This window comes from Euwallacea fornicatus, chromosome 19 (genome assembly GCF_040115645.1).
Source record: "Euwallacea fornicatus isolate EFF26 chromosome 19, ASM4011564v1, whole genome shotgun sequence".
NCBI classification, from domain to species: Eukaryota; Metazoa; Arthropoda; class Insecta; order Coleoptera; family Curculionidae; genus Euwallacea; species Euwallacea fornicatus.
Window position 1 is genome coordinate 2,296,616 of NC_089559.1, and position 27,324 is coordinate 2,323,939.

Genomic DNA, 27,324 nt, shown 5'->3' on the forward strand with positions numbered 1-27,324 from the left:
AAATATTAGTTTAAGGAGGGACACATCATTATTTCCCATCAAATACAGTGCTAAAGGTTACTTAGGGGGCATAAGTTCATTAGGCTACCGTCCCTATTATTATAAAAATAAAGCAGACAACCCATGCAATGCCTTCCTAATGCGAGACAACCCAAGGATGGAATATATTTTAACCCTATAGAACACCGAAAATCCACATAAAAATTGTTAAGTTCTCAGAGAATCGAAAGAGAATGGATAAATTTACGATTTACCCTACAAAAACTGGTTTGATGATCGGGAGATGTTTTATATGTATCTGTATAAGTCTCTTGCAAGCGCAGTTGATGCAGACAGGCCGCCGGCTGGCTTTAGTCGAACAGAACTTTCCCAAGTAATTTAAAGAACTTTTTAACAATTTTACGAAGGAATTTTGACTGAAAAAACTTTTAATAAATCTATAACTCACCCACAAATAACAAATTTTTGCTTTTCAATCCAGGCTCTCCTACGGGAACCTCGTCATCTTCCAGTTTCTCCTGTTTGACCAATATATGGGGCGCACAAAAACTCGCGGAATTCGCGAACAACTGCGAACAAATCACACCAATTATCACGCCCAAGATTATTTTTAACACTTTTTTGGGTTTTACTAGTTTCATATTGACACTTGATCATAATTGCCCGAACTTCCACAGTCCTTAATTATCATAAAATTGAAATTTGCGGAAAAAAAGTATCATTAGTTGCTGTCCACTTCGACATTAATTCTCATTAGTTGTAGTAGAAATACGCCTGTAATGGAATAAAATTCATTTGATCATGTATTCATCGTCATTGAAAATACAAGGTGTAAATGAAATGGGGGAACATATTTTAAAGACTGATTTTCCATTGGAAAAAATGAAGAAAAGTTGGTATAAACATGGAACCGCAAAAATCTCCTTAAAAAGCTACGGTCTTTCGAAGGTGGTCCCCAAAAAAATGTGGTGAGGCGAGCGAACCCCCCCTTGGGAGGGGGTATATTTACTTAACATTTTTTTGTACCCTTTAACTTTTATGACAATCTGAGACCAGAATTTGATTTGTTATCCAAAATTACATAGAAAAAGTAATTTTTATAAATTTTGGTAAGATAAACCTTTTAAAAGATACGTTCTTTTAAGAAAACGTTGCAAAGTGACGAGCTAAACTGGGGCATTGAAATTGTCAAGCAAAATAAAATTTATATTTTTGATAGAAGATACATATAAAACGATAACAAAGCTCAAAAAATCAAATTGAAATTTTAAAAAATTCATTACCCAATTTCAGCTAGCCGTCTTGCGATGTTGCTTTAAAAAGGCATCTCTGTTAAGTTCGTCCTACGATAATTTATCAGGAGTATCTTTTCTATGTAATTTTACACAAGAAACCATGTTCCGATACCAATTGTCATAAAAGTTAAAGAATACAGAAAAATGTTAAGTAAATGCAGCTCCCTCTTCGGTCCGCACGCCATTACGCACTTCTTGGGGACGGACCTCGAAGGGCCGTAGCTCTCTTGGGAGGTTCTTGTGGATTTATGTTTACACAAATTTTTCTTCAAATTTTCAAATTTAAAATGTGTCCTTAAAATATGTCCACCTATTTCATGTACACCCTGCATATTAACTACAAAAAGAAGCACCCTAATGAATGTCTGGACGCCTCCAGAAAACTCCAGAAAATCCACATTTTCTTACACTTATCAGGTGTCAAGTTAAGCTCACGTGGAACGATTTTAGAAATATTGTAAAAGACGTTTCTTATGGACAAACGCGAAGAACATTAAGCGTAAGCAGGCAAAACGTAAAATAAAATGTTTTGCTGATAAATCTTCCTAAAAACCATTGAATTCGTAATCTCCCTCTTTTATCAATCATGTCAAAATTAAAAGTGTACGATTTTACAAATATTACTAAGATATTTTTCATGGAACTCTCATAGTTGAAGTTAGTTCGGGTATATTTACCAAGATTTAATCAACTTCTTCGAAATTTTTGGGTGTATTAAACCATTAAAATATTGTTCTTGCCACAGGTTTGAATATGTCCCAGGACGCCTCTGATTTTTGGAGTAGTTGAATGACAAATTATAAGACCTATAGAAGATTTTTCAGACTACCACCGTCAGAGGCGTAGCAAATTTAATTTCGGCAAACAATCAATTTTTCAAAATTGGGGGATTTAAGAAAACCTCTCTGATTTCTGTAGTAATGGATTGGGAAAATGAAAAAACCTCTAGAAGATTACTCATGGCTCTCTAAATTAAACAATGGCGTAGAAGCACCGAAAATCATTATTTATAACAATGAATTTGTCCATGGCGCCTGTTGACATTTTTTATTTGCCTATTTATGCAGAGTAAATTAGATATCAGCTGCGTAGAAGTTACATTTTTGCAAGAATTATCCTGATATATAGAAGTTCAGAAGATATCGTTGTTCAGGAATTTAAGTTCCACGTGTTTTTTAGTGGTACTCTAAATAACAATTCTAAACTCTGCAAAAAATGAAAAGTACAAGGCATGGGTGTAGATGGCACAGTTCTGCGGACATTTTTAGCATATTTTTAGTGGAAATTAATCCATGAGGAATTTTAAAGAATAATTCAGACTTTTTTTTAATACTTTTCAATATTTAAGGAAATTGCACAATCTATGAATATAAAAACTCACTAGAGATTTACATAGGTATTACGGTTAAAGCGCAAGGTCTATAACAGAAACTTTGTTGTTCCTTTTGTCAGCGCAAATTTGCAAAAGTTGCTGTAGGTATCGAATTTCTCGAAAATGTCGTTAACGACAACTTCGAACCCACTTGAAGTGTTTTATTATATCCCTGTTTCGTCCGTAAATATTTTGCAACAGTAATAATTAATCGCCCGACGATTACAGGTGAATTTACAATTTTTTATAATAGATCGAATGAGTTTTTCCCAGCTGCAAATTACGCATTGAAATCTCTGCCATCCAACCCACCCCAATATGAACGAGAATCAATCGAAACACACACTAAAACCAGATCCGGATCGCCGGCCTTTGACCGAAACATACCACGCAAAAGTACCGGCGCGGTACGACCTGCCGTAAGTCGGTCAACCGGCAGTCAGACTCGTACTGAACCCTGGTGATGGTGAAACTTGGTCGACGATTCATAATGAGATAGACTCGATTAACATGAGGTACTATATCGATTTTCAGGCCAGAGTACTGGATATTAGATCAAGTTTTATCAGCAGCAACTAATCGTTCCCACGTTCATAAAGGGAAATAATTCAAGATCATATAACCCTTCAGTGCCGGGTATAAAAAGTAAAATTTTCAACTGATTTAATAAGGAAATAGTGACGTAGCAGAACCAAGACTATGACATAATGCGTAAATAATTCTCAAGAAACGAAGATTTAAATACTCTTTTTCATAAATAGGCTTTCTACGCCAATGAATTTTAAACTGAATAATCTCCCCGACAATAAAAACAAATCAGATGTTTTGTAAAATTTACATCTTAGTTGATGAATCAACAGTGGTGTATGAAGGTCAGTGAGAAAAAAAAAATTATTTCTCAAATAGATCTTCGACGCTAATGAGCTTTATACTGAGGGACAAACAATATCATCTTTTTTCTAAACAATAAAATTCGTAGCATTATTAGTGAAGAAAACACCGGTGTAGTGAAACCGCAATCGAATATAAGAGTTACCATGTTTAAATGTTCTTCCAAAAAGGGACCTTTTGAAAAAAGTTCTAATTTCTTAAATAGACCCTCTGCAGCACTGAATTGCTTATTAATTAAACTCTCATTATTGTGTATAAGTAGTAAAAATGTCTGTTTTATTGAACAAAATAGTGGCAAGTACTATTACATGTGAGGGGTGTTGAAAGCGCACTTCAAAAAAGAAGCAAAAAAGGTTTTTTTAAAAAATTCTATCTAGTCTCATAGACGTTTTACGCTAATTAGGTTCGATCAGCACAAATGCCTCAAAATTATATTGTAGAAGCAAAATTTTGAATTTAATCGATGAAGACACAATAGCGTAGCAGAGCCTAATTTAGGAAAATTAGGGCGACTTCTTAAAATAATTTTTAAGAAAAAAAGAAAATTTAGAAATACTTCGTTATTAGTAGGTGTCGCCACTAGATTAATTATATAATAGAGAAAAATAAGATTAAAAAGCTTACATAAAAAAGTTGTTACGACAAATCTCAAGTATGGAATAGATTCCTCTACTATTTACGAATTTGATAATGATTATTTTGCTGATTAATGATTCGTTTATAATTCGCCATCTGTGGTAAAGTACCGTTTATCTCCCATTTATCACCCTTTATTATTATATATCCATGTAATATCCGTTTTTTGGTAGCCTGCCATTCGTTGAAAAATTCTCTGTTCGTTTCTTCACTTTTCAAAAAATCAAAAATGTTGAATGATGGAATGAAATGAGGATTTTATATGCGCCTATATATATACATATATATAGGCATTATATATATATATATATATATATATATATATATATATATATATATATATAATGCATAGATATACATAACATATATATATGCATAAAAAAGCTTTCACTCAGGTTTTTTTTTGTAAATAAATAAATGAAAATATGCGCGGGCGCGTAAACTGTAGTTTTCATTGACACATATTTTTTACATATTTGCATCTCCTCTGCTCCAACCTCCACGAAGGGGTGGCTGCCACCTTTTAAAAGTAATTAAATTTCCTTCGGTATGGGACTTTCTTGATATTAATGTGTCGATAAATAAAATGCGTAAAAAAGGGTATTAATAATTGTATTTTAAAATTCAACTGGATCTTTCAAAAACTTGGTATTATCGGTCTGCTTTTTGCGAAGGCAGATGGATTGGAAGAGGAAGTAATATTAAATGGTTCGCAAGATCTCCTGATTTGTCACCACTGGACTTTTTTTGGGGAACATTTGAAATTTAAAGTCTAAAACCAAACTTAATTTTTTAGAAAATTTGCGTTAACGAATAGTGCGCGAGTGCAAGCAAGTGACTCCCGAATATATACATACATATATACTATATATATATATATATATATATATATATATATATATATATATATCCCGAGGGCGCTTTCATCAGCCACAACCTAGTTAAAATTGGAAGGTTTCGTAAAGCTCATCTCCAAAATCAGCCTTGCTTTAATTCCTTGAATTACTTATGATCAACGTCCTTGACGAAACCGTAGTAGGTATGCATACTCCTTAAGTAAAATTTCGGCTAGACCCCCACTTACGACCGCAGACTGGCCAGAAGCTTCGAACTAAGTGTCCACTTGGAATATAATAAAGTCCATTGTTCCTTTATTGAAGCATGCAGACAATTTAGTTTTAAAACGGTTGGCTTGGTAATAATCTGTTAATTAACAATTTTTGCCGTTTTTGAGATATTTTAACCGAAACATTTGCTTTATATAATAAGGAGCAAAGTCTGAAGGGAGAAAGATCCATCTACCTACACGGTGTTCCAAAGTTTTAGATAAATTTCTTTTTCATTGGAATGAATTGTGGCCAGTTACAAAGATACAATCTCCCTTTTTATCAGGCTGAAGCAGGTAGATTTATCGCGGAAGATAATTAATTCTATCGGACAAGAGGTAGAAAGTGGCGCGACTAAGAAGACACCTATTTTCATTCCTACACTCCCTTAAAGTTGTAGGTACCATATGAAAGCACCCATACATTCTTAATAATTCTAAATCTTAAAGGGATGAATTAAGTACCTCATTTGAATGACCATTTAAATTACTATGTAGATATACTATAGTCGTTATTTCTAGGTTAAAGGGGGCCGCACACCACTGGACTTATGGTATGTGGGCTCTTTGTACCAAGCAAATTGACGAATTTAGTGCCGCTGGCAGAAAATTTCCATTTCAGTGAAATGAGTAATAATTTATACCTAAAAAAGGGGTAATGATTCTGCAATATCAACTGAAACGTGGAATTAAAGACTGAAGGTCACAAGCGACGGTCAGTTCAGGGACGGAAATTGCACTTTAGCGCCTTATTTTAAGACAGTATCATTAAAAATACCTCTCATGACCACTATTGTCTTCATCAGTTAGTTAACTTCAGCGAAGTTTGTTCTAAACGTAAAGAGAGATTTTGGGAGAGTTCGAATATCAATAAAGGTTTAGATATTGCGTTAAAAAACTTAATATTCTGGCCATTTTTAAATTTCATGGGATTCGAAAAAACGGTTTCTGAGATACTCAACAGTACAGAGGAATGGTCACGCTTTTTGGTTAAAGTTGGAAATATTTTTATGCCGAATCTTCTAACATGATTTAATGCGAGTATGAGTATATTTACACGACTATAATTTGAGGAATTTTGCATTCTAATTCAGCATAATCAATGACAAAAATGCAAGACAAAAAGGGCAGATAATTAAGCAAAATCATTGAATCATTGAAAAATATGCTGTTGCCAAAATGTCTTCAAAAAATATTCCGATTTCTTTCTTTTGATTATGCAACCAGGAATACAAAAAAATAACGTGGCTACTGTTGGCGACGTTGTGTACCCTCAAAAAACGAGAGTATATACTGTAGGAAAGACGTCGCAAATTTAATGCAGTATTTCAAGTGTTTGGCTGATTTTCACCTTAGCTGTCTCTCAGACAGCCAAAACAGGGGTATGGAGAACTGGAAACAACTATAAAATAACAGTGAAAAGAATCTTGACCGCAAAAACTTAAACCGCGAAAATTCTCAAAAGATTGTGAGTGTGTGAAAATAATCTTTTAGACGAATTAATCGACGAGTTGAAGGCCAAAAACTTAGTTCTCACTGCAAGCTAATAAGAAGTAAATTTCAACATTTACATGAAGAAATAGAGCCCCATGAAAAATAATTTCCCAAGTAGAACATGCCAAAGCCGATTGTTGGCATCACAGTCACGATAATTCAAGTGTGCTTTTTTTTCAAGAGTACTGCTCTACAACACCTGTCCACAATACCCAAACTCGACGAATAACTACTGTAGCAATACCTAATGGACAAACATCGTACATCATTTTATTCCTATTGTTTTCTAATTTAGAAAAATTTTTCGTGTCCTAGGTCAGAACAAATAGTGTTTCTTGAAAATGTGGCGAAGACTAATATGCCTTCGATTGGCACTCTGACCAAAGCCTACGCATTTAGGTTTTTATCGAAACCTAACAATACCAAATGCGTTCGCTGTATATTTTATTAATATTTAACCATAATATTTACTTCGAGTAGTAAATATTGCAATATTTCAAATTATTTTTAGGTTAAAATTGAGGCGCTCTTTGATCGTAATAAGGAAAGTATGCTTAGGCGATTAGTTATGTTGATACTTCTCCTTTGGCAGTTAATTCACGGTTAAAATGAAGAATGCGGTATTTTTAAACATTTCACAATTGTAGCGACTCCTCTATTCCAGTCTGTGCCTGGTTTTACAGTGACAGGCATTAATTTATAAGCCCGTATTAATATGTCCAAGTAAACTGTAGAGCAAATTAAAAAGTACCGTAAAACAGTCAAGCAACCTTGTCTACATTCTTGACAATTTTTGAAGTTTAGACTAACAAGCTCATCTGACTCTTTAGCAGCACTTAGTACACCAAATTTGAACACATTACAATAGAAAACACATTGAGTTCTGTCAAAATTCAAATCAAATTTCACATGCCACATGCCATAACCTCAAATCAATCAAGTTGAGTTACATGTTTGTGATTGTGGTAAATGTTCCGAAATAAGTGGGAATTTTTACTCTATGGGGCAAAATTATCTATAACAGCTTAAATTTATCCCTTTAAAAAAGCACATTCGATACATTAAAAACTGCCAAAGTGAGAAGCCCCTTGTAATTACTCTTTTGTTGGAAAGGTGGTCAGTATCCATTCCCAGTTGTTATGTATCTGTTTTTTTTTATCTAAACCCCTTATCGCTTCGAAACTATAACGTTGGTGTGCGTTATTTCATTTCCAACTAGTCTTTGTTACGGTCTGCAGATTTATTATCATTTTTCAATCACTATTTCATAACCTTGTATGAATTAAAGCTTGTAAATTAAAATAACTTCATTTTGGAAGTATTGGGGCTTTGGAGTAACGCAGATTTTGGCAAAGGTTCGCAGAAATAAACCTTGAACTATACAAAAGTGTAATATAATGCATTGTAAGGTTTGGTCTTGAATTCTTGTAACCATTGTCACCTAAAAGAATGTGACTATTTAATATTGTAAAAAGTTGTAGAAAACAACTCTTATCAGTTCAGCTTAATTGAAGTGTATCATGCATAAGTGAGAAGTGGTATAGAAATGGAATAGATTCCAGACTGCCAAAAATATCTACACTGTCCACGTCTAACTTCGCATTAAGGCCCAGTACCAAGGCTGAGCCTTAATGTGAAGATTTATTTAAAATATGTCTTCCAGGCTTAATATATAAAAAAGATGACGCAACTCAGAAACCAGAAAGAATTTAGAAACTAAAGGATTGTCCATTAATAGATTTCAATAAGCATCTTCCTTCCTACATAAGGTTTACTCAAAATCAATGTAACTGATGCAAGTTAAAAACTTGAAACTTCTCTACATGAACTGATAAATGAAAAATAAATAGATATTTTTAAGAGCATGTGCTATTTTCAGAGGTTTCTGGTATTTTTGAGGATTAATTCCATATTTCAAGAGTTTCTAATGCTCTTCAAGGGTTCCTGATAAGCTTGATAAGTTTCTAACATTTTCAAGGGGTTTTGAGTATTTTTTTCGAGAGTTTCTAATGTTTTTCAGGGGATTCGCATATATTCAATATAATGGCCGCAATGCAGACCACTTGGATTAATGTCAATGGATTACCTGTGAACCCCAAACCTTTTTCAAAATTAAATCCGAATGCACCTGCATTTGTGCCAACAGGGAACTTAAACTCAGGTATGTACATTATTCACTGGATATTGCAAAAATAAGTGTAAAATAAAAACATAAAAAAATTAATAGCTCACAAATTAAATTTGATGTAACATATCATTTTTAAGCATATCTTCTATTACTTACTGTTTTCAGTTTATTCACGCAACCATTAGAATTTGATTGGAAAGAAATAAGAGTAAAATCTTTTTGATGCAACAGTTGTGTAACTGTTGATTCTGTTGAACTTATCCAATAACTTTCATTTCAATTTTATTGTTTATTTCTAGTGCCTTCAACATCATCCCCTCCTGAATATCAAAGTACCCCCATTCAAGCCTGTAACATCAATTATCATTTGGGCCAACCTATCCAAACAGAGTTCCCATCCTCTTTTAACCAGCTTAATGAGGTTTCTGCCCATATGCCCATCAATCAAGTAGACTGTAATTTTATTGAAGCCGGTTCAATAATTAAAGAAGCTATCCATTCGTCAGATTACTCAGAACACCCTTCTGAAGAAATTTTCGTAAATTCTCAAGATTCTGGAACTTATTCTCATGAAGATCAGAGCCAAAATTATGAGAAAGGTTTTCGTCGAAACATTTATCCGCCGCGTAGTTTTCCTAGAAGATGTGGGGAAAGATACTCAAATTCAGACTACAACCGCAGACCTTCAGAGAAGTTTAATCGTAGAAGAGACGATGTACGGTTTGGAGATAATGATTTTCCCCGCAAGGAGAAATTTGATGATGGTACTAAATGGGAAAAAAAGACTTCGACTCGAGGGACCTACCATAGTAGTGACAACAGTAGGGGCAGAGGCGGTGGGCACTATAGAGGAGGAGGAGGAAATTGGCACCAACAAGAACATAAAACGGAACGCTCTCAAAAGAAATTCTTTAGGAAAGATAGTTACCAGCAACCAGACTCACGGGAACTATTAGGAGGTAATTTCAGACATCAAAGATCACCTGGCAATGACGAAAAGACGGAAAGCAGCAAGATACTGACTGGAGAAGTTAACTGGAGGAGGAATAGCGATACTCACCAGGAAAGTCAAGATTTTCATGATGTAGATGCAAATTCCAGAAATGAAGACAAAGTCCCAATCATCAATCATACAGAAAACATCAGCCAAGTACCAGAGGAAGCTAATATCAAGGAAAATCGCAGTAAGTCTCCTAGGACCCGGAGAAGAGTTTCAGGAAGCCCTCAGACCCAACGCAGATTGAGAAAAAAAGACTCAGTTAGGGGTGTGAATAGTGCTGGAGGTGCTGATCATGTACTTAGAACTAGAAAAACAGACACATTTAATTTTAATCGCAATGGAATAGAGAAGAGGAAACAAGGGGAAGAAAGCAAGGGGTGGAAGGAAAGGGATAGTGAAACCTCCAGGCAAGATTCGAAAGTATCCGAAAGTCGTATGTTAAAGTGGAGAAAGCGAGATAAAAGCTCCCCTCTGACAGGGCAACCACGCCTTGCAAGCCCCCCCAAGGAGAATGTGAATAGAGATGAGGAAGAGAAGCCTATTGTGATGGACCAACATTTAGAAAAAGTCGAAATAACTGAGCGGCAGCAAAAACCTGAAAGAGTTCGTCGAGAGAAACAGCTAAAACCAGGAGAGAAAGATGGCAACAAATTAGATAATTCCAGCCTTCCTACTGCTCCAGAAAAGACGTTAATGAGCCTTAATTCTATCGAAGTCTCAAGAAAATTTACAAAAGAAGATGAAGGTAAGGAACAAAACAATCTGTTTTTTTACTTTGTTTTTAACTTTTTATTAGCGTTAGTTTGAGAAAAACAATTAAAACTAATGACGGGTCTAGGTGTGGATTGGAGTGGACTTTCATGTAAAAGATCCGAACCAACTAGTTATATCTCAGCAACTAATCAAAATTTAACAAAATTTTTCCTTTCGCTTTTGGTTCTGATTATGATTGACCAATAGTGAATTCTAGTAGGTTTACCAATATCCAGTGTGGTTAGTGAAAATTGTTTACACCTGTCTAATATGTTACTAAATATTATGATAAAAAGGCAGTCATAAAATTACGGTTATTCAGGGATAAATTCAATGTTACCAAACTTGTGCAACTGCGTGAATTTGACATTTGTCAATCTTAACAAAAACCACCTACAAAAAAAACATATTTCAACAGAATAAAAGCCTAAAACATACAAAATATAAATATATTTATATAATTTGCGGTCAAAAATTGTGAAATTTGAGACAAATGCCGCTACATAGTACCATGTCTCTCAATAATATTGTTATACGACAGAATATAGCGACAACAGGAGGGATATAAACCTCAGGAGAGCGACAAATAAGTACCAGTTGGCAAGGGATCACGATAAGAAGCGTGAAACTAAGGATGTAATAGTACATGCCAAACGAACAAGCGATAACAAAAGTGAAGAATCATCAAATCGCGGAAAAATTGTTGCAGAAGGAACGGTTAAATCCTGTCAGAGAAAACCTGAGGCAAAACCAGAAGAGGAAGATTTTAAAAAGAACAACGTATGGGAAACCCGGAAATTTGTGGATCCGAGAATGGAGCGGGAAAAACAGCACCTTAGTAACCCTGGGTAAGTTATGCACGTCTTGAAACTTGTCATACTTAATCTTAGTGGATCATAGCTAAACATATCAATGTTACTGTCATGTTTATTGAAGTTGTCATTTCACAAATTATTTTCCGTTTCCGGCCTTTTTTATATTTTTCCCTTTGATTGATTTTTAGTTAAAAAAATCGTAAATACGAAAATTTTTTAGTCAACTGTCTGCTTATTGTGATCGCAACCGAGACGTCGATGTGGTAGGAAAGGAATTTGATCAATGGGGGAAAGACTGGGAAAACATTAAAGAGTTCAAAGTTGTGAACGAAATTGTTGGAGACTTGTTCGACCAACCAAAGGATTTTTCCCTTGCCCACTGCGTAGCTGAAGACCTTCGCATGGGCAGCGGGATTGCGGTTGCCTTCAAGTAATTCCCCCAACTGTTGTATTAAATAATAATAAATTTAATGCGTTTTCTTCTTTTGTAAGGCGTGACTTCAAGAGCCTTCCTGAGTTATTGGATCAAAAGGCGAAACAGGGCGGCTTGGCCATTTTACATGACGACAAGGCCAATCGTTACGTATACTACCTGATCACTAAGAGAGAGTCTACCGCAAAACCCACCTATTTGTCTTTGTGGAAGTCACTATGGAAGATGAGACAGCACTTCAGGGAAAATGATGTAAGTACTCTGTTTTTTGTAAAGCAGAGTTTAAACCAAGATTATCTATTATTAATGTTTTGATTTTACTGGAACGATACTGGTTTCCTTAAAGAAAGAATTACATCAAAACAACGAATACTTAAAAGCAACTGTGAAAGTTTGATGATTTTTTATTCGTTGCAGGTGAAGAAAGTTGCAGTTCCTCGACTCGGCTGTGGATTAGACAGATTAGAATGGGATAAAGTAAAATCAATGCTGGAGTGTCTGTTCAAAGATATGGACATTGAGATTCGTGTGTGCAGTTTGCAACAGGTAAGGGTAAGCCAAATTAGACGATATTGATTAGTTTAGATTTTTGTTACGTCTTTAACTAGTTAGTTTAAATATATTTGTCGTCTGTATATTATCAAATTTTTCCAAATGGATCTTAGCATTATGTTTTGTTTAAATAACGCAGATAGGTGATATGTGGTTTGTTTTAATGGCAGGCAGAGTCCAGTGATATCTCATTTAAATATTTCTCAATATATTGACAATTCTTTTTCTTGAGTTATAGCAGAGTATCATACAGTGATGCCTCTCTTTATACTCTATGGTAAGATTTTGACAGTCCGCAATTCCGTTTCTCTCTCTTAAATTACAAATAACATGGTTAATAAAAAATTGCAATATGGTAGAACGTAAAATGCTACTTGGAAACTATTTATAAATAAGAAATTGCCTTTTTCAGAATTACGGAAAGAGTAAGAAATATCTGCAGACCAAATCTTCGGAAGTTCCTAGAGCAAGCAAAAATAAATAAATTTAATTAAAGAAATAATGTACTGTAAATATGTAGTCAAATTTTATTATAAATCTTTTTAACCAAATTTATACAAAGTGTTAAGCATTGGCCATCACGTGACACACTTTCAATGGGACAAACAAACATTTGACGATAACATTTTAGTATCAATTTTGACATTAACAATAGTAGTGACCTTGACAATAATGACAGTTGACTGCGACTTAAAATTTTTCAAGGTTGATTGGAATTAGGGCGAGTTTCCTCAATGACGTAACAAGTTATATCACATGGTCAGTGCTTATTCTCTAAAAGTTATATCGTCAAACTTGTTTTATCTAATCATAGTCCTGTTACGTATTTTTATGTATCTATGACGTTTCATAATTTATTATACAACCTTATTGAAATATAAAAATTCTCCATTTAATGCAATCTAGAGCAAACATCATTCTCTAACTCGGCTCTTTTCCTTCTAGAGCGAACAAGTGGAGGAGAGAAAATCAAAGTGCAAGTTGGTGATTGAAGAATATCCGATAACAAAAATCGACTCCTACACGCTTTTAATTTACTTGGCGCTTGCGAAAGGCAATCCGGATGAAATCATGTTGGAAATGGCGAAACAAACGCACTTCCTGCCCGCATTTCAAAAATATGAACCGAAACTTCTGGGTGAAATTGTCTATCACGAAGATAAACTATTAAATCTCGGAGTGTGCGGGTGCATAGTGAGAGACACCTCGCAGGACCCGTTGAGTTTTCTTAGTTTAGGCAAATGTATTGACAAAATCAACAAGCTGAACAAGGGATTCAAAGATAAGAAATTTGAATATGTGGCCTTTCAGTGGGTAGACGAAAAGGACTACTTCGATGATTGCATTAACGAAAAAATCATTACCATGTTCATAAATTTATTGCGAAATGTTGACGTCTACGTGTGTCGAGGAAAGTTTAAGGAGGATGATAGCCAATAGTGGTTCCTTGTCGTTGCCTATTACTTGCGGCACAGTATTACAGTTCAAAAATAGAAAAAATGTACATAAAGAGACTTTTGTCTTAACTGAAAAAGAAAATTGTTGTATTTGGAGATAACTCGTTCGATATAGTTCCTACTCATTTTTAGATATTTTGTTTTCGGGGAACGAAGTCCGTATCGGTTATGGCGCACCTGTCACTCCATTCAAGAAAATTCCTAATCTTACTTACCACTTACTTGCCTTACTGACCTCAAATTAAGTCACTTTCAATTGTTTTTCCATAAAGACAATATTCATCATTTTTAACATACCTGTTACTCAAATCAGCTGATGTGAGTTTCTGAGAAATGGAGCTGGAGACGCAACGGTCTTTAATAAATTTTGCAATTAAAATTTTAGAGTCTTTGGGCATTTAACCAAGTGATTTTTCTGTGAATCGTGTGTGGAATATTAACCGTCAACGACAGAGATTGTAGTGGTGGAACTACGCAACTGCAAGAAATTCAGACCTGACTCTCGCGTTTCCCATGAAATATGTTATCGGTGATTGAACTTGTAGTTTTCGAACAGAAAAATGTGCCCTCTCAATTCTTTTTCGATGAACTGCAGTGAGAAATACTCCGCAAATTATTTTTACGTCACTTTCAGGGAGCGTACATATCTCTTAGTGCGAAGGCGAATTATTCACAGCATTAAACAACATTCAAATAAAAGCTTGATTAACGGTCTTTATCATGTAAAACACAAATTATTTTGAAGTCACCTCCCGCGATCCTTATTTGCGGTCCATTAATCTAAAAAAAGCAGTAAGAAATACTCCAACCCCAGGAAATGAAGTAATCACCCGAATTGACGTTTATTGAAGTCATCATCTTCAACGAATGTTCCTTCCAATTGTCTCACTTATGATTCAGGATTCGTATTCGGGAATTTTGAAAACACCTTCAAATGATGTTAAAACACTAATTGATGGTAATACCACGTCTTAAAGCATATACATAAAATCACAGTTAAATCTGCAATACGACCTGTCATGTCATTTACATTGACTGTCTCTATCTCCAGTTCGCTCTCTTCTCTACGTAGTTTGAATTAAATTTTTCTTGAATTTACAAAACGTAAGTCATTTCGACGTTTAATTCTTCACATTGCTTATATTTCTTTTCCAGTGTTTTTAGAATTAAAATAAATCAATTTGCATAGAAACGTGGTGGCTGAAGTTTGTTACAGTGATAGTGGTACTGTTACAATTTAGAGTCAATTTTACACTTTTATTTTTTAATCAACGCTTCTTATATTTTTCTAAGGTTTTCCATATGCATGTTATAGCCCATCCTTAATCGTTATTTCTCAAGGGAAAGTTGGGTTTCCTTATTGTACCATATTATGCTATTGTTACTGTTATTTCCCATTTTGAAAATTAATCGATAAATTATAATAAATTATTAAAAATATCTTGGTAGTTTCCTTAAGTTTATCAATGATTACTGTTGCTGGAAATGTCATTAAACACGCAAGTTAACGTAACTTCACATATAATGCTGTATGTCCTTCATTTGTCAAAATAAAACATCAAATATTTAAATAATCAATGATATATTACAATAATTTTAAAACTCTTGAACGTACGTCTCACATGGAAACCTAAAAGTTTAGTAAATGTTATCAGAGTAATTCTTTGAGATAATATTTTAAGTACTTAACACGAACTATGTTAATATTAGTGAAAATCTTAAAGGGCAAATTAATTTAAAAGTAATTCGTTCAATCTTATTATAAGATTTTTAACTTGTGATGTTCCAAAGATAACGGACTTAAAACGTTAGCCCTGCTGTTGTGGTGGTAATGAATATTTTCTCGACAGAGTTGATGTACGCCGCTGATCGTAGATCTATGCCCAAGTTGTATTGCTGCGCTGACTTCATGATTGCCTGCAATGTTTATTTAGAAAACTCAAGTCAGGATCAGGTTTCGCTATTTCATAACCACACGCAAAGTAAAAACTACAAGACAGAACTAAAAAGCACATAGATAGCTATACCCGTTGCTAAAGCGACTAAAAAGTAAGGCCAGCTGTCGTGGTGGTGGTGAATATTTTTTGAACGGAATTAATGTAAGCAGCAGATCGCAGATCTATGCCCATTCCATACGCTGAAGCGGTGTCCATAATTGCCTGCAGAATAAGCACACCATATGAGCAAACAATATAATAATGACCGCATTCAACAGATTTCATAGTATTGGGATTTGTCCTAAATGACACGTTACCCTTTAAATACCTTTCATTAGTAACTAGCAACCTGAAGTTATTTTTGTTGCGGTCTTTCGAATAGCTGCCCAACTGTTAGCTTTGCTGAATACAGCCATAAAAATCTGTTAACACAGTGTTGACGAATGTGCTACTCATGGGAAAAGTCCTATAGGCGCAATAGGTTAAAAGGTTGGTCAGTAGATCGAAGAAATATAGCGACAATTTAAACACAATTTTCATTAAATTTAAACTGTCGACATCTGAATAGTTTTAATGAGTTCACAGAATTGTTGACTTCAGTTCTATAAGCCACTGACTTCACGTGCCAAGAGAGACTTTTAACGGCTCTATAGCTCTTCCATAGATTTCAAATCAATTTGGGACGGTACACACTAAAAACCAACCCTCAGCGTGTAGTTTCATGATGTTAGTATTCACAATAATGCAACACAACATAAAAGGCAAACCAAAGTTAAATTTAAAAAAATTAACACTGCTCAAATTAACCTATTTTCCATTTATTTATAATTTAAAAATAAAACCCTCCAATGTGTACGTTTTATCAGTCAATTAAAACTCCAATAATTTCAAACAATTATCATTTATTGTCATAATATAATAGCTTTAAAGGTGTAAATGATATGCCACGTCTATATTTCAAGGTAATATAACAATAACGAATGAGAATTTCGAAAATAATAAGCGCATTTCTGAAGATCCGGTGTGAGTACTGTACAGGGCGGCTTTAAAGTATGCAGCGAAGCCCTACACTTGTTTGGCACTTGAGTTTTTTGGAAGGCATTTGAACCCTTCAAAACAACAATTCAATATGGGTGCTCCAATTCAATGTTACTGACAGTGACCCTGCTCCCAGCGGTCATATTAAATTGAACTTTTGACAGGTCTTCAATTTTTTCTTAGTATAACAGTCTTCGACATTTGTAACTGTCATTGTCGTGTCAAACCGAAAAACTTCAGAAATGGCTCGTTCTATGAATAATTCAACAACGAATACACTAATAAACGGACCCTATCGTGGATAAGACGTTTCTTCAACATAAATGCGCAAATATAACAGTTTAAACAATTTCCTAAAAAGCAATTAATCCTATTTAACATGTTGTAAAAGAATACTAGTTTATCTGCTTAATACTAAGTACCTGAATCACTTGCAAGAGGAATGTCGTTTTTGATTTTTCGCAAATTCAATGACAAAGGAATGAAATGTATATTGAAATATGGAGATCAGGTGAAAAGTTTTGGAACTCGACTTCTTTAATGGACCTGGGCAGCATTGGCAACGTTGAATTACATCTGACATTTGAAAATTTTGATAAGTTGTTCATGTTACAAAATGGAATAAGGCAACTTATGGTTCCAATAAGTACGTATTTTTGGAGGGGGAGCTCGAAGTTTAATAGGCAAAACCCGCGGTGCTGGTCGTATGGAATATTTTTTGCACCGAATTGATATATGCAGCAGACCTAAGGTCCAGTCCGAGCCCATAGATCTGGGCGGTCGCCTGCATGGCCTGAAATAAAATGTTACTTTGTGCCAATTTTGAGCCTGAACAGATGAAAACCGAAGTGAACTTCGGCTCTAGTTTACGACCAATGAGCTTTTTGATTCCGACTTTCTGCAGAAAATAGGTTAACTGTTGCAAAGCACGTACAAACGCCTCAAAATAACTACTAAAACTAAACAAAGAGGTTAACTTGATTTGGCACTACGTGCGGCTTGAACAGGGGAGCCCATTAATTATGATGAGATACTTGTAGGTTGAAAGTTTTCCTTTATAGAGGCTACCTTGTACATATAGAGAATCTCAAACTCGATGGTTTTACAACGATCCACAAATATTCTAAGACATTTACAGCAACTAGAATTAAAAGTCCAGATCTCCACCTTGACCATTGAACAATTATGATTTTAGAGTGTAGAGCTGGCTGGCGATACGTGGGAACAGAGCTTAAACGCAACAACGCGAGAATCACGTTCGCTTGTCCATTTAAGTATCAACCGACCGATAGTTCTTAGATTTTTATGTGTGTTTCAAAAAAGTGGTAGAAGTATTTATTGTCCTTCAAAGAAAAATTTAAACATGTCGGAACCAACTAGTGAATGAGCCCCGTATTTCACTTCAAAGCCAATCGATACCAGTCTAACTGAGATTGTACAATTTTTAAAGTTTTTAGGGGCTCTTGAGTTGAATGTAAGAACAAGACTTATTCATCAATACAGAATTATAAAATCTGATGAATCCAATAAAACCATCGACGTTGCGTCTCCTTGAATACACATAAAAATAAATGTAAAAATGCAAGAAAACAAAACATCACTCAAAAATTTACTGCGAAATTAATCAACAAATAATTGGCAGTTAATAGGAAACAAACTTACCTTTGCGGATCTCTCCATGGTAAAATTAAGACCGGAATGGACAATGTCCTTCTCTGACGCACCCGCTATTCTTTTCGTGAAAGCCTGGGATGGGGTGATGGGGATTTTATCGCCGAATTTCCTTTCTAAAGATTCTTGAACAGACTCTAAACAAAGAAAATACATCTCAACCTAAATTCACTGTCTAAGAACGTATTAAGGAAATTTTTTACACATCAATCCCTTCGCTTCATCACTTACGGAATAAATGATGGTTGGAATCCTTTTCGTACTTGAAAGTCAATCGTCCGTATGATACGTGATTGATATTCTTCAACCATTCGAAATAGGACACGGTCACACCGCCGGCGTTCACATACAAGTCTGGAATGACTAAAACGTTGTTTTTGATGAGAATTTTATCGGCGGCCGGCGTGATTGGCCCGTTCGCGGCTTCCGCTATTAACTACAGAAACAAATGACTGTCAAAACCTGTTCTAACGTATGTCTAGAGTAGAATGTTTAGGAGCTGTATAAATGCTACATATCACTTCTGTCAATAAAACTTAAACATTGACAATGACAGTTACATTCGACAAGAATAAAACTGTTTGATAAAAACGTGCCTTAGCTTTGATTTGATGAGCGTTTCCTTTGTGGATCACTTTCTCAGTGGCAGCAGGAACAAGAATATCCACGGGATGATATAGAAGATCACCCTCGAATTTATCAGCTCCGGGGAATCCATTAATAGTTCCATTGTTCACTCTCCATTCTTCTAAATCCTTCAAGAGTAGAAGGTAAAATTTAATACGTCGTAATATAACGTTTAAGCTTTTTTATTGAATTTTCTCAACTACACCGCTGCTTAAATATAAATTTGAATATTCACGGACAACTTACTTTCGGACTGATTCCATTAGAATTAAATATGGATCCGTCGTATTCGATAACTCCTATGCATTTTGCTCCTGCTCTGTCCAGGTATCTCATAGTGTGCAAACCGACATTACCGAACCCTTGGACGATGAACGTTTTGCCCTTCCAACCAGTGGTCAAACCACACTGTTTCATATACGACTCTTCGTTGATGAAGTTCTCAATTCCGTGAAACACACCTAAATCAACTCAATAATTTAGTGAAAATGAAAATGATGATAGTCGCAAACTTGGACATATACATATATGGGAATTTCCTTGGGGTTGAAATCTGTTGTTTTTGTAAAACAACCGGTTACGTACCTCTGCCAGTCGCCGAAACTCTCCCGTGAATGCCTCCTTGATTTATGGGTTTTCCAGTGACGCAAGCGTGACTGTTAATGTCTCGGTAACCGATTGTTTTTGAATATGTGTCCGCCAGCCAGGACATCTCTCTTTCGCCAGTGCCCATATCAGGAGCTGGGACATCGATGCTGGGTCCTGATGTTTAAAAAATGTTAACTTATAAAACCGTAAAAATTAGAGAGAACAATATCTAAAATAAGCCGGAAGACACGTGGGTCCTTGACTTATCTGTATGGAAGCCAACTTAATTTACGTAGTCCCGAAGCTGAGCCTTTGTAATTATAGCTATCCTTAGCCAAATACATATATCGACTTTCCCAGGTTTATACGTCGTTGCCGTGGAAACCCGACTGAATTAAACTGATAGAATACTTTTGAAAATCCCGCCCCTATTTAAGTAACCGAAAATTCTTAAAATATCATGTTTTGCCTAATTAACTTAAGAAATTCTAAATCTTCTGATGAATCGTATCCACATACGTAATGCATAAATATTAAATTTCACAATAGCAACAGCACCAGCACGAAAAACGGGGCAAACACCATGAGCGTAAACGTTCTCGTTTTATTTATTAAAAATAGGCACGTGACTGAAATGTATTGTTCGACAAATATTAGGTCATAAAAGTTCAAATTGATAAGTCGAAATTGATCTAGATATTTCATTTACTGATGAATAATCACGAATCATTTGAATCCGTTCAGGAAAATTTACTCAATTTAATACTAATAAAACAACATTCATGAAAACAGGGGCGTAATCAAATTTCATTTAAAACTGAGTGACATTTTGATATAGCGGCAATGACATATGTCATACGTAACCCAGTATGCTGCAAAACTCTTTAACTCTATATGAAAGCTAGAATCAATGTCGTTGTTAATATTATTTTATAATTTATTAAACTCACAATGACCTAAGACATTGCTAATGTAAAATTTTGACAGTTTCGTATGGTGACAATGACATTTATCCTCCAATAATTTATCAAAAGAGGTGAAATTCTTACCAATGAAACCTTTTTTAACCAGTTCCAAGGTGAATCTCCTAGTGATCTTCTCCAGCTCGTGTTCGGAGTACTTTTTGGGATCGATTTTGATGCCGGCTTTACCGCCCCCAAACGGTACGTCCACACAGGCACATTTGAAAGTCATGAGGGCGGCCAAAGCTTTCACTTCGTCTTTGTTGACATCGGGTGAAAAACGCATGCCTGTAATGAATGCTGGTAGCTTAAAATACGCCTATAACGAACTACAGTAAAATATGCGTCACGTTTATGACAAAAATGTATATTAATTGACAGTTAGAGGCAGAATTATTGTTCTCTCGAAAAATTCCTTGTCTTATCTCGTAGAGATAGGATAATGGGGTAACAGCAAAAATTATGAGATAGAGGCAGAGCTGGACATAATTTTAAACGTGCAGAGTAACTTGAAAATATGTACCACGATTCAACTTTTTTATTTTAAATGCAACCATATGATATTTTAATATGCCTTTAAATCCAAAAATGTAAAAATGTGCAGAGGGTTAAATTTAAAATTTATAAAAACACTGCTAACATATTTTTTTAGCTTTTCTGTATATTTTATTTAAAACTGAAGCCCAGAATTTTATCAACAGTGGCAATGACACAGTCAACAATGTACCATTTTAGATACCACTAACTAATGACGATAGTGATAACGTCAGAAACGGTCTAACAAGGCTAATATGTACTAATACTACTTCAATGATATTTTTTTCAATTATCATACATTTCATACAACGAAGCATCTTATTTAATTAGAGGACTGTTACAGTTAAATTTACATCTCATACGTAGTTCAAGGTTAAAACAATTCACATTTTGCCTGCATAATTAAAACTTCTGTAGCTCAACGTTGTTTCCTCATTATATAAACTTCTATACCATATGAGTCCAACTGTGCTGAAGGGCTGTTTAAAGCTCTCGATGTTGGGTGGAACATCAGTGCTTTATTTCTCGTTCAATATAGTAATAATACGCGATGGTACATGCTTAATGGATTTTTTATTGCAAAATTCGAACCGGTACGACTAAAAAAGGGAAAGTTCGTTTTTAAAAGCTCGACGTTAAAAGGCAAGAAGCTCGTAAAATTCCAGTGGGCAATGAAATGTAGCGCATAGTAAAAATGCCTCATTCCAACACTAATACTGGTAGAAATCGAAAATTTAAAGAACGGTTGCGTCCCTTGGCCAATCCCTTTGTTTTATTTATCCTTTCGCTTTTAAAACGAAGAATGGAAACATGTGAGAGAAATTTAGACAGAGGTTTCAAATAAATAAGTAAATATAAATTTGAGAATTTAAGTCTAAAGAAAACTCTCCCTTCGCCATTTCATAGACTTTAAAATCAATTTCTGTGTAAAATTCATCGACATACATTGTCTCTCAAAACGGGAAAAATTTTGCAAATTGCAAAAGAGGGGAAAGAGGGTGGCCTTAATTCATTTGGCGCCCTTTTCTTATCCCCCTCAAATATGTCATGGCTCTCGAAGGCTAGCATGGAATTTAGCAAATATCGAGGAAATTGCCAGTGCGCCACTGATTTCGGTCAAATAAATTTTTCAATCCGAACAAAGAAATGGGAATGTCTTGAGAATTAGATGTACTATAACCGAGACTATCGTTATTCATTCACGAAAGTCTTAATAGTGTTGATAATACCGTAGTAAAATGGAACCATAAAGACTTATGAAATTTTAAGCGAAAATTTATTTCGCGTTGTAAATGATTATCGTGGCATGTTAATAACTCAAATAATTACTTTACACTGTATCAGAGAACTTCATGAAACGTGCAATAAATTTCGTAATAATCTTATCTAACTACCATCAGCGATTAACCTGTTAAGAAAAGCGTTAAAAAATCATCTGATTTCCTCTTCCCTAAGTCATTCGCCATAGCAACTCGGTGACACTTCGCCGAATAAAAATAGATGGAAAATCCAACATCATAACGCATACACATGAACAAACACCTTGCGTAATTCAAAGCATGAAAACACGCCTCGAATTCGAACCAATTGAATCGTTTTAAATGTTAATTATTACTCCGTGCCTACATGTTATCAGTGCTTGGTTACACCTAAAGGAACTATTATTAAATTTAATTACTGAAATCAGAAAAATATATCATTCATTTTGTTGGATCATGCCTGTAATCCTCGATAAAAGCCTTTATATTAACATTAAAAATTTGGATCAGTGATTTGCACGTATCCTTGATTAGAGAGCTTGGAATTTCTCCAATTTACAGGAAGACTGTGAAAATTCGTCATAGAGAATTCACTGGCATAGGTCGACACTTTCAAAGTTTCTTACACGCCTTTGATTTGTACTTGTCTTTGACACGGGTGCTAGCAAATTATCAAAAACTTTTCCATGGCTTTTCTGGAAAACAGAAGACGATTTCATTGGCGCAGACCTTCAATTATCAAATCCTTTGCCAAACGATCCATTAAAAGTCTATTAAAAAAAAATTCTGGAACAATACTATCTACACCCTTAATTTCTACTTATGCTTGTTGAATGAGAATGCTTAGAGCCATCATGAAATTTCTGGAAAAATTTGAGAGTCAGCAAAGAAAAGTTCATTGGCGTACTTCGTGCACATTTCAGAATTTCTTCTTGCTTAAAGATTCACAAAAAATTCCCTATCTAATTTATCTGAAAGAGTACCATCTACGCCCCTGATGTGAAATCTACTAATAACACCATTAGTGTCCTTGATGTTAAGAAGAATTGAAGTCTACTTGTCAGAAAAATCGAAATTCCACGTTGATAACAGAACTGGCACTTACCTCCTTTGCAGGGCAACCTATGAGTACTATGCTGCGCCCTGTAACCCTTGACAACCTCATATTCTCCGTTATCCCGCTTAATGGGAAAAGCCACTTCAATTATGTGATCGCAGTGCTCCATGTGCGTAAGGATACCCCGAACTTTCGCTTTTCTCTGCTCCAGAGTCAGCTTCGATCCTTTGACTTTGGCCAAATCCTCGACCAGTTTGTCCTCAACCAGGACGCAAGCCTTGTGGAAAAAATACTCCACCATGTCAAAGAATCTGGGGTTCGGGTTGTCGGGCATATCCTGGGGACAAATGAGATAATACAAAATCCTGAAAATTGAAAATAATTTGGATACATTTAAATTCATATTCGACCCGCTATTGTATAATGAAATTCTAGTGCTATTTTCGTCTTGGCAACAAATCTGGATGAGAAGCGGAGTCATCCAAATCGTTTCACTGTAGTCTGATTGCCGCCTATTGTATACTAAACGTGAGAATAGGCATTAAACTTTAGAAAGTTTTGCGAGGAGCAAAAATTATGTTAATGCTGTGAATTTGAGGCCTATTTGGGCCACTTAAAACATAAGAACCTTCTTTTTGAAAGTAGTGCGTATTCGGACGAATAATTTATTCTGAACACTTTTATGAGGAGCAATTCAAAGAGAGATGTCTGAAACCCAAATGTATTTTTTTAATATTCTGTATTATGGATTCTGCCAATCCATCCACAGGTCCAACGACCTGGAGTGGTTTATATTTATTTTTAGCGCAGTAGCAATTTGTGAGACATTTCACGGTTTCACTTGGAAAAATTGAACGTGCATATTTTGGCAATAAACACAGTTATTGCCAACAGAAAATCTACTTTAATCCTCTTTGATATTTCCACGTGTTTCTTGAAATATTAAAACGTGCCTCGCGTAAGACACTTGACGCCCTCCTTATCAATAGCATACCATTCGAGTACGTAATGTCTCCATGTCGTAATTTCTTTTGCTTCGAAAGAAAGTTAGTCTAACGATTCTTTGGAGATGTAAGCCACAAATCTAGGTAACCTTGACTCACTATCAATCATATACTAATAGCAACCACAATCCAATCAAATACCTTGAGGACATTAGAATTACATCTGAGGCGAAAATAAATGTCGAATGAGCCGTATCTACTTCCGGATTTAGATATTCAGTACACGTATTCGCTTTTTTTCTTTGAATGCAAATGGCTGAGAATTAAATTCAGGAGAAAAAACATAAAAAGTATCTCAATTTTTCGTCTATAAGAGGATAGTCCATAGAATGCAAACGCTTATTTTTCTCTTTTTTGTATGGGTGTTTTTTTTTTTGTTGAATCTTTGGTTGTTAACGCCCATACCTCCGCTACTGATGAACTGGGTCACCGAATATTATAATCCGTGAAATGTCACGAGAAATGGGAAGTCTTTCCGGAAATAAGCTTTCAGGAGAATTAGCCAACGAGGTAAAATCCAAATACTTATTTATCATTAAGAGCTACTAAGATGTGACATTTACATACTAAAAATGTAAAAGCCAATGGAAAAACTATTTCAAAAGTTAGAAGATGCAAGAGCCCACAAATTGGTGCCATAATCATGATCATTTACATGAGTAGGATTTTTTTTGCAACAGTTCAACTAGCTCCCTTTCAGCAGCTCAAATTGGAAGCACGCACTAGGACCTCTCCCTCATTGGTACTATTAGAAGATTGGGACGATCATTCATCCGATCAAATACATGTAAAAAATACACAAAAATACAATGAAAAAGGAGAAAAAAATACGTAATTTACTTAATAAAAAATGTAAATCTGTGGCCTTGGTCTGTGTCATGACCTCGTCTTCGATTTGGCCCTGAATACTGGCGCGGTAATAAATTTATTACTTTTCTGCCTGGTGAAACAAATAACTTTTTCCCTAACTGTTCAAAATTCCCAGTTTTTATAATAAGTCATTAGTAATTAATAAAACATTTTAGTTTAATAATCTATTATAATATACATATCTACTATAGTTTATACAGGGTGGTTCAAACTTCTATGGACTATTCAGTGCAACAAAAGACAGCATTTAAACATAAAAACCCATGTCCCTAAATGCCTCCGTAAAACGTTACAGGCTTATAATGCTTTAAAATAGTTATTTCCCAAATTATTTTATCGAATTTATTTCGTTTTATGTAAATTTATTTGTAGAAAATAACACCACAGTAATTATTCAAAACACATTTATTTGTATCTCATATTCAGTATTTAAGTTCTCAAATCGGACAACATTAGATCGGCATGGAAGGTCTAGTACCGTGACTTCCTAAGTCACCCGATCTGACACTTATAGATTTCTTTCTGTGGAGACATGTTAAGTGTTTGGGTTATGAAACTCTAATGAAAATAAAGCAATATTTGATTACATAAATTGCTACGGCATTTTTTAGTCGTTTAAAATGATTACCAAATTTTTAGCTAAGCCTGCAAAAACCATGTACATACCTTGTTTAAACAAGATCATTCAAGTTCAAGGGCGACATTTTGGACAATTACTTGTGGTGTTATTTTGTACAAACTAATTAAAATGAAACGTACTAAAACTCGATGAGACAGATTTTTGCACATAACGTTAAAACATCATAAGGCCGTAGTGCCTTAGGGAAATATTTTCGTCCGTGGGCTCTTATATTCAAAGGTTTTCTATTGTTGCACTGAATAATTCCTAGAAGTTTTATTCCATAATTCTCGATCTCCCTATATATCTATTATAGTGTATAAATGTATTGTATATTATAAATTTATTAATTTGGTGTTTGATCCTATTACATTGGCCTACATTCGTTTTTTGAGGCGTGTGAACGACTAACTGTACTGACATGAAGCATTATTGAAAATCTCATGTTGCATATCTTGTGGGTCATGCACCTCTGGTGTGCAACCAGACTCAAAGCTTATTATCAACAAACCGGTAACTCTGTCGGGAGCACATTTTCCAAGAAACTGGCTCAACCAACCAACAGCAAACAAGCCCGCAAGCCCTATTTCCATGTCTTGGAGAACTTCATGGACGTCCCAGTTAAAGTTAACAAAAATTCATAATTTTGTCTGGGCTCAAAGCTTAGTACAGACAAGGTGGTGCTCTACCAGAAGCACTTTTTCCATGAACCTGGTCCAACCAACCATGAGCAAGCAACACTCAGCTCCCGTTTTCAAGTTATTGAGAGTCCGTGTCCCAGTTAAACTTGGCAGAATTTGTCTTAGGAACTATTTGGTCCTAAGGCAAGACACCTACCTTAAGCCTTTCAGGTATAACATGTTCGGCGTAAGTCCTGCCTGGCTGCACATTGATTACAGCAGGAAGCGTTTTCAACAGGGCTCCGGAGTCTGCCTTCAAGGCTCCTGCAGCCGCCTTGGATACCAAGTTAAACATGATGAATTTACGTTTAGGAAACGATTGTAAATTACGCAACTCAGGTATTTGAGTTTTTAGTAAATGCCGACGAAACGTACCACAGTGTCTTTGACTTTTTTGATTCAGTTAATGAGAAAACACCTTTCTTATCACCGAAATGAGACTGAACGCGAGAGGACGTTTCTATTGCGGAGGCACCGTACACCGTCCTCGAACCAGGCCGAGAAGGATATGAAAATCGAAATGTACCGTCACAGTAGTTGTTAT

The 27,324-nt window shown here is 35.2% G+C and overlaps 3 protein-coding genes across 12 annotated transcripts in view; 1 reads left to right on the forward strand and 2 right to left on the reverse strand.

Annotated features, from left to right (window-relative positions):
* The window catches only part of Chsy (Chondroitin sulfate synthase), a 28,810-nt gene extending 25,658 nt beyond the window's left edge, over nt 1–3,152 (reverse strand). Inside the window, exons 1-2 of one of the 4 annotated variants that reach the window (XM_066293775.1) lie at nt 3,055–3,152; nt 449–774 (exon numbers count right to left, since the gene is read on the reverse strand). In XM_066293775.1, coding sequence (XP_066149872.1) covers nt 449–641 — 193 coding nt within the window. In that variant the 5' untranslated portion in view covers nt 642–774; nt 3,055–3,152. Of the gene's footprint in view, nt 1–448; nt 775–1,703; nt 1,879–2,979 lie in introns of those variants that run through there. The other 3 variants (XM_066293774.1, XM_066293773.1, XM_066293776.1) reach the window with 3 other exon arrangements.
* Nucleotides 3,153–7,707: 4,555 nt separating this feature from the next.
* Nucleotides 7,708–15,371, forward strand: LOC136345434 (trichohyalin-like). 5 transcript variants are annotated; one of them, XM_066293751.1, is made up of 8 exons: nt 7,708–7,909; nt 8,814–8,954; nt 9,221–10,666; nt 11,216–11,522; nt 11,710–11,919; nt 11,982–12,174; nt 12,340–12,474; nt 13,420–15,371. In XM_066293751.1, exons 2-8 carry the CDS (start codon nt 8,837–8,839, stop codon nt 13,912–13,914), a joined length of 2,904 nt encoding a protein of 967 aa, XP_066149848.1. In that variant the 5' UTR covers nt 7,708–7,909; nt 8,814–8,836; the 3' UTR covers nt 13,915–15,371. The 5 variants fall into 5 exon arrangements, with proteins under 5 accessions (XP_066149848.1, XP_066149850.1, XP_066149851.1 ...); XM_066293753.1 differs by having other exon boundaries at nt 12,340–12,468; XM_066293754.1 differs by lacking the exon at nt 13,420–15,371 and adding an exon at nt 12,887–13,370.
* A 125-nt stretch (nt 15,372–15,496) lies between these two features.
* On the reverse strand, nt 15,497–27,320 carry Gdh (glutamate dehydrogenase, mitochondrial). 3 transcript variants are annotated; one of them, XM_066293757.1, is made up of 10 exons: nt 26,938–27,319; nt 23,656–23,944; nt 20,842–21,042; nt 19,790–19,966; nt 19,451–19,665; nt 19,174–19,332; nt 18,809–19,013; nt 18,569–18,714; nt 15,959–16,090; nt 15,497–15,848 (listed from the first exon to the last, which is right to left on the reverse strand). In XM_066293757.1, exons 1-9 carry the CDS (start codon nt 27,073–27,075, stop codon nt 15,974–15,976), a joined length of 1,647 nt encoding a protein of 548 aa, XP_066149854.1. In that variant the 5' UTR covers nt 27,076–27,319; the 3' UTR covers nt 15,497–15,848; nt 15,959–15,973. The 3 variants fall into 3 exon arrangements, with proteins under 3 accessions (XP_066149854.1, XP_066149853.1, XP_066149855.1); XM_066293756.1 differs by lacking the exon at nt 15,959–16,090 and having other exon boundaries at nt 26,938–27,317; XM_066293758.1 differs by lacking the exons at nt 15,497–15,848; nt 15,959–16,090 and adding an exon at nt 16,754–17,699 and having other exon boundaries at nt 26,938–27,320.
* Between the last annotated feature and the right edge of the window lie 4 nt (nt 27,321–27,324).

Coding starts and splice junctions, on each gene's coding strand:
- LOC136345434 (XM_066293751.1), top strand. CDS start 8,837: ATGGCCGCAATGCAGACCACTTGGATTAATGTCAATGGATTACCTGTG. Junction 10,667..11,215: donor ATTTACAAAAGAAGATGAAG/GTAAGGAACAAA, acceptor GTTATACGACAG/AATATAGCGACAACAGGAGG. Junction 11,920..11,981: donor GGGATTGCGGTTGCCTTCAA/GTAATTCCCCCA, acceptor TTCTTTTGTAAG/GCGTGACTTCAAGAGCCTTC.
- Gdh (XM_066293757.1), bottom strand. CDS start 27,075: ATGTTTAACTTGGTATCCAAGGCGGCTGCAGGAGCCTTGAAGGCAGAC. Junction 21,043..23,655: donor TAGGTTGCCCTGCAAAGGAG/GTAAGTGCCAGT, acceptor CATTCATTACAG/GCATGCGTTTTTCACCCGAT. Junction 18,715..18,808: donor TTCCAACCATCATTTATTCC/GTAAGTGATGAA, acceptor TTCTTTGTTTAG/AGTCTGTTCAAGAATCTTTA.